Source organism: Vitis riparia, chromosome 16 (genome assembly GCF_004353265.1).
Source record: "Vitis riparia cultivar Riparia Gloire de Montpellier isolate 1030 chromosome 16, EGFV_Vit.rip_1.0, whole genome shotgun sequence".
Taxonomy (NCBI): Eukaryota; Viridiplantae; Streptophyta; class Magnoliopsida; order Vitales; family Vitaceae; genus Vitis; species Vitis riparia.
The window spans coordinates 23790577-23808969 of record NC_048446.1 but is presented as its reverse complement, the minus strand read 5'-3'; the positions used below and the strand labels follow the sequence as shown (position 1 = coordinate 23808969).

At 36.0% G+C, this 18393-nt stretch overlaps 1 protein-coding gene across 3 annotated transcripts in view; it reads right to left on the bottom strand.

Annotated features, from left to right (window-relative positions):
- The window catches only part of LOC117933728 (structural maintenance of chromosomes flexible hinge domain-containing protein GMI1), a 37913-nt gene that overhangs the window by 18067 nt on the left and 1453 nt on the right, over positions 1-18393 (bottom strand). For 2 of the 3 annotated variants that reach the window (XM_034855241.1, XM_034855244.1), the window contains exons 3-17: positions 18349-18381; positions 18171-18257; positions 18002-18057; positions 16773-16856; positions 16163-16235; positions 13481-13536; positions 13262-13367; positions 13046-13114; positions 12271-12357; positions 5636-5686; positions 3874-4009; positions 3639-3700; positions 3442-3570; positions 812-902; positions 678-712 (exon numbers count right to left, since the gene is read on the bottom strand). In XM_034855241.1, the coding sequence (XP_034711132.1) occupies positions 678-712; positions 812-902; positions 3442-3570; positions 3639-3700; positions 3874-4009; positions 5636-5686; positions 12271-12357; positions 13046-13114; positions 13262-13367; positions 13481-13536; positions 16163-16235; positions 16773-16856; positions 18002-18057; positions 18171-18257; positions 18349-18381 (1155 nt within the window). The remainder of the gene's footprint in view (positions 1-677; positions 713-811; positions 903-3441; positions 3571-3638; positions 3701-3873; positions 4010-5635; positions 5687-12270; positions 12358-13045; positions 13115-13261; positions 13368-13480; positions 13537-16162; positions 16236-16772; positions 16857-18001; positions 18058-18170; positions 18258-18348; positions 18382-18393) is intronic. The other variant, XM_034855245.1, reaches the window with a different exon arrangement.

The window sequence follows — 18393 nt, the reverse complement described above, 5'->3', positions numbered from 1 at the left end:
AGTTGGCAAGACTCCTTTGTTGGGATGAAAAGGAAAAAAGTGTAGAATGTTGCTCGTCTTTGCATTTTTTAGGCAATCTAGAGGGAATGAAATCAAAGAGCTTTTGAAGATAAAGAACACAATGACCAATGGTTAAAACTTTCATTTCTTTGTAATCTCTCTTCTTGGGTTAGCATATATATAAGGGAAGACTCAATAACCTTGTTTGATTTTGTAGAATGGGTGAGGTTTTTCTGAAGGTTAGAGTGTTCTTTGCGCTCTTTTAGGAGGGCTTGCTTTAGGTGCTCATTATATACATCCTGTGTACGTTGGTGTACTTGGCTGCTTTTCCTAATTTTAATATACATTCCTTTACCTAAAAAATAAATAAATAAACGTCCTTAGCATTTTAACTTACCTACTTGGTAATGTTTTTGGAAAGATTGACAACATCATATCTTTAAGTACTCAACCATATGATTTCTCTCAAGTTGATAAGAATCGATTAAGTTCCTCACATAAAGTATGTTGTATTAAGCAGAAAACACAAGCCAACCAAAAACATTTTTTAAGAAGTTTTGGAGGTGAACACTAACTCATAAGAATAACTTTGAGACACATTGATAGGTTCATGGTATCATAAAGGTAAATTTTAAAGGTGGAACTCAAAAGACACCTTCATAGACAATAACTCATACCTTAGAAGGTGTAGGGTTAAAACCAGCATCAGTATCTGCAATGAAAATGTTTTCTAGGGTTGATGATGGAAAAAAAAAAAGGAAAGGATCACAGTACACATGTCTATAGGAAAAAATAAATATGATAACTTTACCAATAAAACATTTTACTCTCCGGCAACATCTTTTCAACAATTGGCCTTTATCTCCCTTTTTCAGCTTATGTTCCATGAACGGAAGTCGTGACTGTAGTAAAATAGGAATGACAACATTACTCGTAGTTGTTAATCACCTAGCACATTGATGTAGTAAAAGCATACAAAAACTAGATGCAGAAAAATGTAAATTGAATTCCAAATTATATTGAATATATTGATTTTTATGTTTCTTTCTTTGTGGTAACCTAAGGAGAAATCATTACGTTTAAGCACATTCTTAAAGACAAGCCAATCACAAAGCAATTGCATTTTCATGTCCACAACAAAGTCATACTGTCTTCCTCAATGCATCCCTAAAATGAGAAATTCTTTGATCCAACAAAGTCTTTGATTACTACTCAAAAATAGCATATTTTAGATAATAATTCTCATGAGTTTCGCATATTTTGAGTAGTAATTATATCTAAAACACTCAATTAACATGTTGTTGCCCTTGCAAAAGTTACTAACAAGGTTTATGAAGATTTGGAGTCATTTCAAGGTATGATTTTGATAAATTGATGATAAAAGAGATGAATCAAATTGAGGAGAACAAATAATGTTGATGATTATCCAAATGCATAATAAAAGAAGTAATGCAATTGGTTTGGACTAAGATTTGGGCTTATTAGAGGTGGCTAACTTGTAGTCAAAATAAGAAAATTGAAAAAATGACAAAGAGGAGCTCAAAAACCAAATGTTGCAAATTCGCATAATCATACGAAAATTTCGCATGATTGTGCGAAATGGACCAGAGGAGGAAAATCGACTGCAAGCCAAGGAAGATGCGTAAGTTGATTTCATATGAATATGCAAAAATTTTGCATAGTCATGCGAAATGGTCCAAAAAGCTCTCTAATGTTGTTGTTGTTCCACTAAATTTCACATGACCGTGCGAAAATGACAGTTTTCATGCGAATGGTTGAAGCTCATGTGAAATCATGAGTTTGATGCTAAACTCCAGATTTGTGAATTTGGAAAATTCTAGAAGACCAATGAGAGATTGCCAAGTGTCCACTTGACCTTGATCTATAAATAGAAACTTAAATTTCTCATGTCAGCCTTTGGACACTTCTAATTGTAGGATTTTCTAGATTTTCTCTCTTAATAGAATTTTCTATTTTCTTTCATTTTCCTTCACTTTCTCACTAACCAAACATGCCTTGTGAGATCAAATCTCCGAGCATGAATGTTTAAATCTCGTTGTTCTCGAAAAAATGAGGATCTAGAGGCAAAATCTATGGTGAATTAGAGAAATGAGCTTTAACTGCAAAGGTAATTTGATCCAATTGATTGATTAATTGAATTTTGGGGATTTTTCTCTTCAAATTGTCTTTGATGACTACTACAATGCAAACAACATAGATTCATTAAATTTTTAAAGCTAGATTTGATGAGATTAAATAGTTGCATTGTGTGAATCATTAGAAGATAATTTAAGATGAATTGAATATATGATTCGAATTAATCTCTTGGATTAAATAACCTAATTTGAAGAGAAATTAGATCAAAACCTAAGGCTAAATCAAAAATCGGTTTAAATGAGAATGTAGATTTTCAATCTAACTTGATGAAAAATATATCTCAACATCTATTCATCATAGAGATTGTTTTCTAGAAAATTCTAACTCCGATAATTTTATTTCCTATTAATTTTCTTTTATTTTACATTTTATTGTTCTTTTCAATTAGAAACCATTGTTATTTTGATGTTTCACCATAAATTGTCAAATCAATTTCACTTGATCGCAATTATTTCTTCTCCTCTCATTCAAACCTTAATTACCAAGAATAATCCATCCTAGTGGACGACACCTAAAAACCACAATACTTGGGTGGTTTGTATTAAAACCATTTTTGATCAGGTACAAGCCACTTTATAATAGTGAATTAGGTTATAAATTGTGTTTTGATGTGATAAACAACAAAAAAATAATCGATTAGTCTTACTTCCAAGAAGTTTGGTAACTATTTTTAAAGATAATTTTCGAATCTCCAGAACAAAAAAATAAGAAAATATGTTTGACAACAAGATAATAGAAAACATGGTGTTTTTAGATAACATCTTTTAATTGTTTTAAATTGTTTTCACTAGTTTGCTAAAGGTTGTTTTAAACAATAATTATACAAATATGGAGAATTATTAAAAATAAAACACTATATATAAAAATTATTTTTAAAACATACAAAACAGATTAGAAATATTTCAGATTCTCAAACAAACATTTGTTCTAGAAAACATCTACCAAACAAGGCCTTTATTCACAATTTAAGATTATAAAATTATTATTTAATACATTTATTAACCTCAAATTATCATAACTAGCATGTTGCACATATCTTTGGCACAATGTGTAGTTTATGTTCTAGAACAATGTAACTTATGATAATTAGAACATCTTATTTCAATGTTGTTTGTACCTACATCCTTATTGTTGATTATGGAACTTCATAGTTCACACATTATAAGCGACCAGAATTATATTTTGCACTAAATGGAAAAATGGTGGTTCCCATTATTTTTTAGTACAAACTACAAATAATAACTCTCATTCATTAACTCATAAAGGAAAATTGTACTAACTTACCCAACGAGCGTCTGGAAGTAAACGACCGAGTCTCCGAATAGATACACGACTAAATGTATCATAATTTTCATTAGTCCCACATCCTTCAGCTTCTAGTTTTTCCAAAATCGTTTCAAGATTCTCTTTACCCTATAATATAACGTTTCAAACTTTAACATGGTCTAGAAGAAAAAGGTCATGTAAGGTATTTATCATACCTCGACAATGGGAAAATAAACACACTTCAGGCGTGCATTAGCTTCTTGAAACGATCTTAAACCTGATAGGAATTTGAAGTTTTAATCACTAAGAAGATGTTCAACAATGGAATTTATCTAATGGATGTTATCTATAGCATACAAAAACAAATGAAAAAGGTAAGTGCAAAAAAAGAGGGGAAAATAACATATTATTCTAAAAGAAAAAATGAATAATAAGTTATGTATTGCTTACCAGGGCTTTTGGTTGCAACATTGTCTTGATTACCATAAAAACGAAGCTGCAGAACAAACTCAGGGCCATTGGAAGAATGCAAGTTTGTAGTTCCAACTTCCCCACCATCAATTTCGGCTAAATCTAACCCATTGACCTGAAAAAGCATAATTCCTTCTCACGTTTCCTATAAGAACATTTTAAAGTGGGAATGAACCATATATAAGGTGGACTCACATGCTATATAATACATAATATAATAGAAACACATACACCCACCTTATATAACAATTTTGTATGTATGAAAAAAATTAAAATAAAATAAAAATAAAAATGGAAACTATGAAAAAACAAATACATTGATTATATTGAAATAGAATAAGCTATAGAGATAGAGTTTTATAATACAAGCTACTGTACGGCAAAAACCAAACCATTTGGATATCTATCCTTAATGAAAACTACTATGATTTTGGAAATCAACATTGTTCAGCAGACATTTATAATGTTTTGTGGCAGTGATAAAGACAGCTTGGGAACAATAGTCTTTTTCCGCCATACAAAAACCTATTAGATCCTATAAGAATTTTCCATCTTGGAGATCTGTAGAAGCAGTTATTTTGTGATTGGTTCAATTTGTATTCACTTCTATATATTACTAAGGTTGGTATTTTTCATTTTTTCAGAGGTGATGTTCTGATTAGTCTCACTGAGTTCAATTTTCATGCACCTTATATAGAATGATGATAGACTGGGTCCAATTTTCATAAAAATTGTTATCTTAAATCACTTCAAATTCATAAGAGCCATGAGCATCAAAACCAACATAATAAATATGGGTTTTACCACCACTTCAGCTTTACCTTCTAGAGATTCTCCTATTCTTTCTTTACAACTAGATTGCTGAATTAGCAAAAAAAACATTTTTATATTCATATGCTAATCTTTTGCATCAGATGATCATCTCACCAGATATTTGAAGATAGAAGAAACATAACGAGGCATTAACTATAGAAGTAAAAAAAAATGAACTCTTTTAGGGAGCTAACAGAGTATTTGTCCTCAAGAGGTTCAAAGGTTTTTTGTGTATACATATTATCCATCCTATATTATATTTGATATTATTAAGCAAGGAAAATATTACTTTGCAACACAATGAAAATATCAACAAAACAATCAAAATTACCAAATGTAACAACCAAAATTTGCATGAAGAACACTTACATAAAAGCTTCTACTTCTTCCTTTTTTTTTTTTTTTTTTCCTTTCATATTTCACATTTGAAAATTTGAGTAGGAAAATGATTCTTCAATACTTTTATTTTGTATGGCAAAATTTTGTAATAACAAAACCTTTTTTTATTCTTTTACTATAAGATAATTTATAGGATGCAATCATTGGAATGTTTTACAAAATCTAACTTGTTTCTAATTAGTTAAAGTTCTTTCATGATGAATTCAAGATTTCCCTGTCTCATAATAGGATTGTGCTCTTAAAAGACATTTCCATGAAAAGACCCAACTTTTAGTTTCTATCTATTTTGTTTGTATCTCTTTCTGGCTTTTCATTTTGGATCCCCAGGCTAAGGATCAATTATAAGGTTGCTACCTCATGACAACCACTAGTAGACATTTAAATCAAATTTGAAAAAGTTCACTATGTTAAAGCTTCAATACAGGAAAGCTTAAATTGGTAAAATATAATGGACCCAACAAGAGGTATGGATAAACACTAAAAGGAAAAAAAATTAAAAAATTATTAAGATAAAGTACATATTTATAACCTGAAACTCAACCGGTGTGTTAGTCTTTCCTGTGTCACATACTTCATCACACTGCACAACAACATAAATGAATTATAATGATGCAAATAAAGGATATTGTGATTCAGTTATTACTCATCTTAGATAAATATACTAAAACTACAAGATAAATTCACTTATAGCAGCCAAAAGAAGCAATTATCACATTAGTGAAAAATATGAAAATTTACTTAAATGATTCGGCTTATAACTTTAGGTGTTTGATAGGCTGCAAGAGAATACAAGTGTGCCGCAAATTGTCTTCACAAGGCATAAACCTCAAAAAAGCCATAGGAAGAAAAAGTATGCTTCATTTTTTTAATGGAAAATGGAAATATATGGTTTCACTTCCTTTGGATACAAAATAACAAGTTTGAGAAGTTCAACCCCCCAATGTTCACAAAAATTCGTCAATAGTTTCATGTTATTGATTCCTATTAAAACAGCTCCTAGATCAATTTACGCCTTAATCAATGGTGTACAAAATAGAAAGCCTTCTGTCACCAGCATAAGCTACTGAACAAGATCAAGGTCAATCATCAATAGGTTGAGCATTGTTGAGAGAGAGAAAGAAGAAAGACCTTAATTCTCATTAATGTAATAATCTACTTACAATTGAGAAATATATATATATACAAGGCTAGGAGTCCTAACTACCATACATGTATCCTATATTAACAAGGAAATGTTATACACTATAAATACATTATATTCAACACTCCCCCTCAAGCTGGAGCATATACGTCATATGCACCAAGCTTGTTACAAATATATTTAATCTAGACCTCTGAGAGATTTTAGTGAAGATGTCAGCTAGTTGATCATTTGAATTAACAAAACTTGTAGCAACACATCCTGATGCGATCTTCTCTCTAATGAAATGACAGTCAACTTCAATATGTTTGGTCCTTTCATGAAAGACTGGATTGGATGCAATATGTAATGCGGCCTGGTTATCACATATGAGTTTCATCTGTTCATCCTTTCCAAATCTCAACTCTCGAAGAAGATGTCTCAACCATATGAGTTCACATGTTGCCAAAGCCATAGCTCGATACTCGGCTTCAGCGCTAGATCTGGCCACTACATCTTGTTTCTTACTCTTCCAAGATATTAGATTACCTCCAATAAAAACACAGTACCCTGAAGTGGAACGTCTATCTGTGGGTGAGCCAGCCCAATCTGCATCTGTGTAACCAACAACCTGAGTATGACCTCTGTTCTCGTACAACACACCTTGGCCTGGTGTACTTTTGATATATCGAAGAATGCGGATTACAGCATCCCAATGGCTATCACATGGTGACTGTAGGAATTGACTAACAACACTCACAGGAAAAGAAATGTCTGGACGAGTAATGGTGAGATAGTTCAATTTACCTACGAGCCGTCGATATCTCCCGGGGTCTCCTAAAGGCTCCCCCTGTCCTGGTACAAGTTTGACATTCGGATCCATAGGTGTGTCTACCGGTTTACAGTCTAACATACCAGTTTCTTCCAGGATGTCTAAAGCATACTTCCTTTGGGAAAGGACCACAGCAGAACTGGATTGAGCTATCTCAATTCCCAAGAAATACTTGAGTTTCCCCAAGTCTTTGGTCTGAAAGTGGGTAAAAAGGTGTTGCTTTAGTTTCTGAATACCATCCTGATCACTGCCTGTAATGACGATGTCGTCCACATAAACAACCAGATAAATACACTGCCCCAAAGAGTTATGATGATAGAAAACTGAATGGTCTGCTGTACTGCGAAGCATGCCAAACTCTTGAACAACAGAACTAAAACGGCTAAACCATGCTCGAGGAGATTGTTTCAAGCCATATAGAGAACGGCGTAACCTGCATACTAAACCAGACTCCCCCTGAGCAACAAAACCAGGAGGTTGCTCCATATAAACTTCCTCGGCAAGATCACCATGAAGGAAGGCATTTTTAATATCCAATTGATAAAGAGGCCAAGAACACATGGCAGCCATGGAGAGAAGCAGACGGACAGAAGCAATCTTGGCAACCGGAGAGAATGTGTCACCATAATCAGAACCATAAACCTGAGTATAGCCTTTAGCAACTAAGCGGGCCTTAAGGCGATCAACCTGACCATCAGGACCAACCTTAACTGCGTAGACCCAACGACAGCCAACGGTAGATTTACCCGAGGGTAAAACAACAAGATCCCAAGTGCCATTAGAGTGCAGAGCAGCCATTTCATCCACCATTGCCTGTCGCCAGCCTGGATGGGAAAGAGCTTCATGGGTGCTCTTTGGAAGAGAAACAGAGGATATAGCAGAAACAAAAGCAGAATAGGGTGAAGATAATCGATGATAACTCAAAAAATTGTAAATAGGATGAGGATTACGAGTAGAGCGAGTACCTTTCCGAACAGCAATGGGTAAGTCATTAGGAGAAGGCAGAGCCGGGGTAGGTGAAGCCGAAGGGATAGGAAGTGAGTCAGCAGGTGCCTCAGCAAAAGGGAGAGGAGCAACGACACGAGGGCGACGATGATAAACCTGAAGTGGTCGAGGAGGCATAGCATCAGGTGGGGAGACAATGGGAATAGGCAAGACTTCAGAAACAGGAAGAGACTCAGAAGTGGTGGAAAAGAATGGTGAGTCCTCAAAGAAGGTGACATCAGCGGAGATAAAGTATCGATGAGTCTCAAGGGAATAACAACGATAACCCTTCTGAAGTCTGGAGTATCCCAAGAAGAGACACTTCATGGCTTTGGCGGAAAGCTTGTCCTGTCCAGGAGTGAGAATATGAACAAAGCAAGTACAACCAAAGACACGAGGAGGAAGGAAATAAAGTGGTTGGTCAGGGAAGAGAAGGGAGTGAGGAATCTGATCATGTAAGACAGAGGAGGGCATACGATTAATCAAATAACAAGCGGTAAGAACAGCGTCCCCCAAAAACGAAAAGGAACATTGCTATGGAGGAGGAGAGTACGAGCTGTCTCAACAAGATGTCGATTCTTGCGTTCAGCTACCCCATTTTGTTGAGGAGTATGAGCACAAGAAGACTGATGAAGAATCCCATGATGAGACATAAACGAAGTAAATGGGGCTGAAAAATATTCCCTGGCATTGTCACTGCGTAACACACGAATAGAAATATTGAACTGGGTTTGGATTTCAGCATAAAATTTCTGGAAAATAGAGAATAACTCAGCTCGATTTTTCATTAAAAATAACCAAGTACATCGAGAATAATCATCAATGAAAGTGACAAAATACTGAAATCCTAAAGTAGACGCAGTCCGACAAGGACCCCAAACATCAGTGTGGACAAGCTCAAAAGGAGACTTTGCCCGATTATTCAAACGCTTTGGGAACGAGACACGAGTATGTTTCCCAAGCTGACATGACTCACACGGAAGCGACGATAAAGTGGAAAAACGAGGGACCATCTTCTGGAACTTGGAGAGACTAGGGTGGCCCAGACGATTGTGAATGAGGAGAGGAGCATCAGTGGAAATGCAAACTGCAGGAGATGAATCCGAGGTGAGGTGATAGAGGCCTTGAGACTCACGTCCTATGCCAATCGTCTTCCCCGTACTCCGGTCCTGCAAGGTCACAAATTTATCAGAAAAGGTAATAGAGCAATTAAGAGTACGAGTGATTTTGCTGATGGAAATAAGATTAAAAGGACATTCAGGAGTATAAAGGACAGAAGTGAGAGGTAGAGAAGGCAGAGGAAGGGCCAAACCAATACCTTTAGCCACAGTTTGAGAACCATTAGCTAAGGTAACATTAGGTAAAGCAGAGGTAGTAGTAATAGAGGAGAAAAGATCCTTATTACCAGATAAGTGATCAGAAGCTCCAGAATCTAGAATCCAGGGTCCAAGAGAAGATGTGTGGGTAAGGCAGGCAGAGGCATTACCAGGCTGGGCAACAGAGGCAACAGAAGCCTGAGATGCGGAAGAGCTCGGAGCTTGAGGCAGCGGAGAATCAGAGGACTGGGCCACATGGGCAGTGCGAGGAGGTCGTCCATGTAACTGATAGCAACGATCGCGAGTGTGGCCAAGTTTATTGCAATAGGTGCAATGAGGACGTTGACCTCTACCTCGGGTACCACTACGGCCTCCTCGAGAGTTAGTTTGAGAAACTAACACAGAAGAATCTGAAGTGCTATCAAATGGCAAAGTCTGAGTGGAGGAGATACGGAGGAGGCGAGCAAACACATCATCCAAGGACGGAACTGATGAACTACCAAGAATCTGATCGCGGACAGGCTCAAGATCCGGACGGAGGCCAATAAGAGTAAGAACCATGAAGAACTTGTCAAGCTGTGTTTGTTGAGCCCCAACATCAGGAGTAAGAGGCATCACAGTCAAGAACTCCTCCTTAAGAGAGGCAATCTGGCCAATATAAGTAGATAGATCCAAGTCCTGTTGGCTGAGATGGACAATAGCAGAAGCCACCTTATAAAGACGCTGGATATCATTCGTATATAATCCTTTGGCCTGAGTCCAAAATTTAAAACAAGTTTTGTAGGCCCGAAGATGAAGAAGAATCTTGGGATCAACCGATTGCCATAATACACTACATAACTGTGCATCTATCTTCCTCCACTGTACGCGGTCAACCTCAGGGATATCTGCCTCCTGTGTAATCAAGTGATCCTCATATCCTTGACCCATAAACCAAAGTTCAACAGAGGCAGACCAGGAAAGATAATTGTCACTGCCAACCAATTTCTCCGAAGTAATCATAGGAGATCCAGATATAACAGCGGAAAAAATGGAATTTTTAGTAGTCATATCTACTTATCTGGAGAATGAAGTATGTTTGGATCGAAGAGAGCCCTAATACGGCTTCAGATTGCGGCGTGGCACCACCGAAAAAGGGAGACGGCCTCAGATCGCGGCGTGGTACCACCAGAAAGGTAGAAGAACACTTCCCAAGGCACGTGCAGGGATTGGAGTGGAGAAAAAGTAGTCGGAGCTTCGCCGGAAAGACTGTTTGGAGGGCCGACGGAGACAAAAATCCCCAAAAGAGGTACGTGCAGGGCTCGATGGGAGAACCAGGGAGGTAGGGAGGCTGGTCGGCGTCAGGCGAAGCTGCTGGAGGAGGCGCGTCGCCGGAAAATCCCTCACGCGCCCTCACGCGCCGGCGCGTGAGATGCAGCCGCCGGACGGAAAATGCGCGTGGGCGGCGCGTGGATGCTTTTTTGGTGCCGGTGCCTTCACAAAAGTTGTAGATCTCCTCCAGGCGCTCCTTCTGGTATGGTCGGTGTCGGAAAAATACGTCGCCGGAAAAGTTCGCCGGCGGTGAGTAGTTTCTGTCGACGATCCGAATGACCGGAAAGTATTGGGAGATGGGGAAGGTGACCGGAATGAAACACGGTCACCGGAAGGTTTCCCGGAGTTGATGACACGGGAAACAGGAAAGAATTAGGTTTTCTTCCTTGGCTCTGATACCATGTTGAGAGAGAGAAAGAAGAAAGACCTTAATTCTCATTAATGTAATAATCTACTTACAATTGAGAAATATATATATATACAAGGCTAGGAGTCCTAACTACCATACATGTATCCTATATTAACAAGGAAATGTTATACACTATAAATACATTATATTCAACAAGCATAAACCATGTGTACATCAACTAATACAGTCCTAGCTAGCATACCATTTTTTTTCCCAAAAATCTTTTTTTATTTTTTGGTATGGAAGCAAACTTGAACCCCCCCCCCCCCCCCCCCCCAACAATTGCCACCTGAGCTACTCTTTTATGCTTTTTGCAACCTCCAGTAGATAAAATGCAGAGATCTACCACTTATTTGAGAGAGAGTGTTACAGAAATATCTCGAAAAAGAGGGTTTCCTCAGTTTCTTTATTCCACACTCTTTCTTGAAAATACATGTATATTGGAAGTTTCTAGAGTAGCTACAGTAACTGAAATAGTTCATGAGTTAAACTAAATTGGTTGCACGGTTATTCCTAACTTCTATTACTTAACACCAGCCTTGCACAATAACCTAAACCTGGATTATCTTGTATTCCTAAATTTGGAGACTACTAACTTGTGTGTTATGTGAACAGTATCACATGAGAAATTGGACCATTCCTGATGTTTTGCCCACCTCACCATCACCATTCCCTCAAAATGCATATATTTCTAGGCTTTCAATTAGTTGGTGAATGTCCTACAGGATTAATCATCTGCCAAAGGGCCACATGGCCAGGATAAAGTCAAAATAGAGGAAAGTTTGTAGACATTCAACTTTCAACAGTTTTAAGTCCTTCAAGGATGGCATTTTATCTCTCCCTCCAGTTGCAATTAACTACAATATTTAATGTCTTTGAGGGTTGATATTTGGACTTCTATTAAGACAGTTCTCTACAGGCATTTCAGTAATCAGAATAGTGCTTTTTTTTCTTATTTTCTAGATCTATTTTAAATAATAATAACAACATAATATAACCATATCGTAAAAATAAAAAAATAAAAAAATTTAAAAACTGTTCAGATCGATACAAAAACAGGAAATAGGACCTGATATAACCAAAAGTTAATGAAACTAATATTAATATAAAAATTAGGAAAATTTTCTTTTATTCAATTATAAGTTACAACTTAAGGCAACCAAAAATAGCTTATTTATTGGTGCAATCAGACCTGAATATATGGAAAATAGATGTCCTTCAGCTTGCGTTGAAGTTGAAATACGTTCAACCTTTCAATTTTTGGCTTGAAAATCTCAACCTGGTGTAGTAGAAAAATACATTCAGTTAAAAAAGTGATTTCAATAACAACAGATGCACATACTCCCTAACTGCGACTTTGGTATGTAGACCTAACATAACAGAGACTTCAGCATGAACAATGATTTGACATTATGTGGCTCAAGACACAAGAAATACAATGACAAAGAAAGCCTACCAAGAAATTAAAAAAAAAAAAATATATATATATATATATATATATATATACAATGACAAGAAAAATCCTAAAGAAAGGCATGAAAATAAGGAATATAATGCATAGTAAACCAAGCATAGTAAAAAGTTCAGAAAAACTTTTGACCAATAGTTCAAAATTCCTTCAGATAAAATATTTGAAATCTCTAATTTGAAATAAAAACTCCAACATATTTCCTTATTCTATAATGCATAGTAAAAAGAAAAATTACTCCAGAAACATTTAGAAACAAAAGGCAAGAGTTTAAGGCAAACTTAGCAAAATAGACCTGAAATGAACTTGGACTTCCTGCTTTTTTAAAAACTGCCTTCACAACCCTAATAGATTTTGGTTTCATTACATATGGACCACCTCCAACAAATTGCCATTAGTTTTGCTATTGATAGTTGCTGACTTCATTAAATTGCAAGACTATACCAGCATTGTTTGCATCCAAATTTGAACTAATGGAAACCTATGAAACAGAAGTTACCTTTGTAAAGGTTCCATGAGGTGATTTCTCAGTTTCTTCTTCTGATGGATTCCTGATGCCTCCAGAAGTCTAAAATAAAACAACACAAATATTTCCAATGCAGAAATTTGATGTGCCAGTGTCTAGAAAAGACAAAAAGTACCACAAACCAAAAAGTGAAGTTGACCAAAAATAGCAGAAGACAGAAAACCCTTTTAACAAGCACAGGGTCATTACCCTCCAGGTGAGGTCAGAACCAGAACTTCTGAGAAGAGCCTCCCTCTCAAGATGTAAAGTATATACTTTCTTGGACTCCTTTGTCTTGGAAGAAACTAAAGCACACCTATATCAGGGCAGCAAAATGTGTAAGAGATGAAGTTAAACTTGAGGCCTTCTACACTTGGGCTTGCTCATAGAGCAATCATGAAGTGAGAACTTTCTCCAGAATAACCATACCTCCCAAGATGCATGGATGCAATAGGACCTCCATATCCAAACATTCCAAAAAAGGGCTGCATAGAGCAAACCAGCTATTAACAAGCATAAAAGGTCATCCAATAAAAGGAAAAATTGCTTCTACCTGAAAACTAATGAACACATTATATCTAAAGTTGATAGTTTTCTGTAGTCCATTATATAATTGTAATATGAATATAAATGGCTTGATATCATCATCAAAATCTTTGTAAAATACAAAGATTAGCAAGACCTAAAAAATAACTTGAAGGATATTGCTGGACCCACAGAAGCAATATGGAGGAAAGAGAATACAAATAAACAACTCAAGCCTTGAAACCATCCCGTGTTTCCTTACTCTGGCATCCCATATTTCCCAGCTCCAACGGAACTCTCTCATCTGTCTCATGTTTTTTCTATAATCTCTCTTTCTTCTCACACAAGCATGTGCATATATGATCAGGGGCATTTCATAAATAGGTTGACAATGTCTACAAAATATTCTTTGCAGGAAATTACTTATTTTAAAATTTTCTATTCCTTTAAAACATTTATTTTCTATGAGAACATATGTTAGTTTCAAATTGCATCTTTAGCTAGGAGCCAATTTCTTGTACTTTTTATTAATATATAGGTTAACTGAGTTTCTAAGTGTTGCATTTTTAATTTTATTAATGATTTTTCTAATTTCTAACGTCTAAAAATAAAGCTCATTACACCACATTGAATTTCAGAGTTTTAACAACTGAATTATTGAGCATAAAATGTGTGATTCCTAGGATTTTCTTCTTCCCTTTCTTCTGTTTTTTTCCCTCTTTTTGGCACAGAATGCACTGCTTTAGACACTTCCTACCATTTTTATCATAAACCTTAAGCCTATTTAGCTGCATCTCCCTAGGGATGAAAAGCTGGTTTTTCTTCATTGTTCAAAATTCAAAGAATATATAGCAAGCTTCTTCCTTCGATTCTAGAGACATACTAATGACGGGCCAGTCCAAGGTTAGCCTGATACCAAACCCAAAATATAATCCAACTCATAAGTTGGTCTGGTCCAAGGTTGGCCTTATATCATACCCAACACACTGGGTTCAAGCCTGGCTTGACATGCTCTCAGCCTTATGCCCAGTCCAGTCTTCAATGGATTAGGGATGACTTTGGGCCAGCCCAATCTCAAGGTGTTTTGTTTGGTGTATAAATGAGTATCACAAGTTCCCTAGTAATGCTAACAGTGCTAAAATCCCACCACTAGAATCTATTGTATTATATTGGGTTTCTGACAAAAAGAAAAAGGAAAAAAAATCTATTGTGATTCAGTAGAAACAATAAGATGGCTTTTGATATTTTTTTCAATGGGTCAAACACAAAATTCATAAACATAGGCTACTCAAACTCACATCATCTCAAATAGAGCTAAGTTAGAGTTCATTCTCAAACCCAGCCATAACTCAAGTTTGAGCCTAAACATGGTCCAAATCCAAGAAACCACCAAACACTTATGTTGAGTAACCCAAATTTGGAGATAAACAGGATGGTTTTGTGGCAGGTTACTTGACTTCAGTGCATCCAATAAACCACCTAAATTGTAGTCATTCTAACCTATATGTCATCCATAAACCTTAATTTCGTCTTCTCCGCCATAATCCTAAAGCCCTACCTAGGAATATATATATGTAGGTAGCCTAATGTCACGGACTTAGTCATTTACTAAGCTCATGCGGCACTTAGACAAGTTAAGACACTTGATCTTGCTAAGTAAGTCTTACTCCCAATGCTTAGCTTGCTAGGCTAAGATGCTCGCGACTCGGAAGTTGTAGAAGGCATAGTAGGCAACTCTTAAAGAATAGAAGCTCTTATTACTCAAGGAAGCCTTTACAAGTGCTTTGAGGACTCACTTGCTTGGTTAGGAAGTGATTTGGGCGGTGCCTTGGCCAAATGAGGCCCTCACCTATTTATAGGCACCAATGGAACTCTCTGGAACCTTGGAGGGTTCCTTACAAATCAAGAAAATTCTAGAATACCCTACACAATTCTATATACAACCCTATGTACAAGAGATCTCTAGAATTCTCTAGAAAGCTTTGGACTCCTCTCATGCCTTCCACCATAGTGTAGAGATGTGTGGACATCTCTAGGCATCTCTAGAACCTTCTACACTCTTCCCCCCAATGGCTTAGTGTAGATGGCTCCAGGAATCTCCAGAAGCTTCCTGGGCTCTATATAAACCCATGAGGAGGCTCATTTGAAGCATCCTGTGACACTAAGCTAACCATTTAAGAATTATCCATCATCTCTTAAGTTTGATAAGATCAAAATTTGAGAACGTATAGCACTTCTCTAGATAAGTACTGACTATTAACATGTTAATATACCCATTTTTATATCCAAATATTGAACAGTATGAACATGTATCTAAGTTAAACAAAATGTAGACATTTTGAGAACTCCAATACCCAATTTAGCTACTCTTTTGCATTATAATTTCAAAGTATAAATGATTGTTCAAGAAAAACATATATGTAAGATTCATTTTATGTTGTCAGAACATTGTGCAATTATGCATTTTGTTTGTATATTGAAAAATATGAAATCCAAGTATGCCTTTTTTAACAATTCTACTTTCAAACTGCAAATAGGACATATACAAACACATACTTATAAAGTTTGTCAAAAATTAAATTTTACCTTTAGGTATGGAGGCTTGCCCCCTATTGCTTGTGCCTTGGAGGACCTATGAAGTGATGCACCCATCTTTCCCCTTAAAATAGAAGGATGAAAAAAAAAGGATAAATGGCAAGCATTGCATGAAACATATATAAACATATATCTAATTACTTGGATGAACTCTATGACCAACTTACTAAAGATTGTCGAGTAGAGGAATAAGAAACAACCATTAAGTTGCAAGAGACATGGAAAACTGTTGACCACACTTTGAGGAAGATGATATCCAATACCCTTAGAATGGTATCTAACAGTCTATGGAGCATGAACACTGAAATTACTCTTTTTTCTTTTTTCTTTCTCTAATTTCAGTCTAGTAAAGCTTTCTCAAATATAAAGCAACATTAATTTTCAATGTTGATGTTACCCATTTGATTTCTTTATATTATTAAATTCTTTCCTTCAAGTGATAAACTCAAGGGTCATATTTTGACTATTTCACCAAGGGATCATTACAAGCCATTCTTCCCTCTACAGACATCCAAATTTCTATAGGCCCACAACAGTAGAACAAAATTCAATAGATACCCTGTCCCTAGAAGATTAATAAGAAAAGATCACTACATCTTACCACTTCACAATAGAGTTTTCATCACTGCCATCCATTCCAGGACCACTGTCAAAGATTGAAATCCTATCTTCGACAATATCCACACTGTATAAAAATAAAATCAATAAGGGACTAGAGAAACATACAGAAACATTCATGTCAAACTAAAACCTAATACACAGCTGACTAGTAGGCCTATCAAAAAACACACACACACACAAAGAGCTGACTAGTAGTATTCCACAATTTGCTTAAGAAGCTCACAAGTGTTGCAATCTGATAAACCAACAGGTTCAACAATATAAATATGCAGCTTAACAATTAACACTGAAACTTCAATTTGAGTGATCATGACAGAACAATCTTGTCAAGTTAAAAGGAATAATAATAAGAATAATGTCAAGGCACTAGCATAACTATAAAATATCATTGAAGTTCCAAGGATCAATAAAACTTTTTAACAGTACTTTTAAATTGGTGTAACTCAAATTTAAAGTTATCCACAAGGAACACAGGTGCTTTTGAATCAAATGAATGCTTTTGAATTTGTCTTCCTTTCTCCTTTCTATCTCATTCAGATCCTCAACATTTAGCACTTCTACATAAAGAGGCCAAACTGTGAAGAATGAATCAAATGAAACAGTTGAAATGAAAAGTGAGGAGCAAGTACTTCCATTTAACTCTCCTAACTTATATTTCTATGGGATGTTGTTTTCCAAGATACCCTTGAGTCCCCCCTCAGCCTCATTATAAAAAAGCACAGAGCTTAGCCATATAGTCACTTGTATAAAAAAATTCATACTCAGCAGACTCTCAGCAACTCAACATAAGTCCTATCTCAACTTCCTGGGATCAGCCACAGGACTTTTCTGTTGGCCATACAGCCCATATCTACATTCATAGAAATCAATTAAGGGTTTTCCTCTCATTATATATCAGTAAAATCCAAAGGGCATGAAATATATCAAAAAGTGATTGTTTATCATTTCATAGGATTAAGGTGAGGCAGATCCTAACTACTAAAGACTACAGAATATGCAAAAAAACATAACCCTTATTTGATTCATGATTCACACATGCAATTTCCAATGAGGCCATATTCCTATTTCAACAATGAAACATTTAACTTCAGATTTTCAACTTTGTACATGATATTTGCAGAAAATAAATAAAACAATTTAGAAAAGAAAACGTTCCCCAAAATCGAACATGCTCAACATAGCAAAATCGTGATCACAGAAATTCCATACCTAATCAATCTCCTCTCACTCGTACCATTAGACCATACTGCTTGCAGTGAATTGTCCTGATAAATAATTAAGCATATAATAAATACCCACATAAAAACTAGTAGGCACCGGAATGAACAATTAATGATACACACAACCAAATCTTCGCTATATTAAAGTGACAACTTACAATTAAATCTGCAAGAGCAGTCTCAAATGCATACTCTTCAGGAAGTTCCGCTAATAGGTCAGTATCTGGTGTCAAATCCCACATGTTCTACATGACAAAAAGGATTACAGGACTGATTCTCTCAACCAAGCAAAAAACCATTACATAAGCAGTTAATAATGCAATACAAACAGCCAACCTTAAAGGTATCAGCACTCTGACCGGACCCATCCTAATTGCAAAA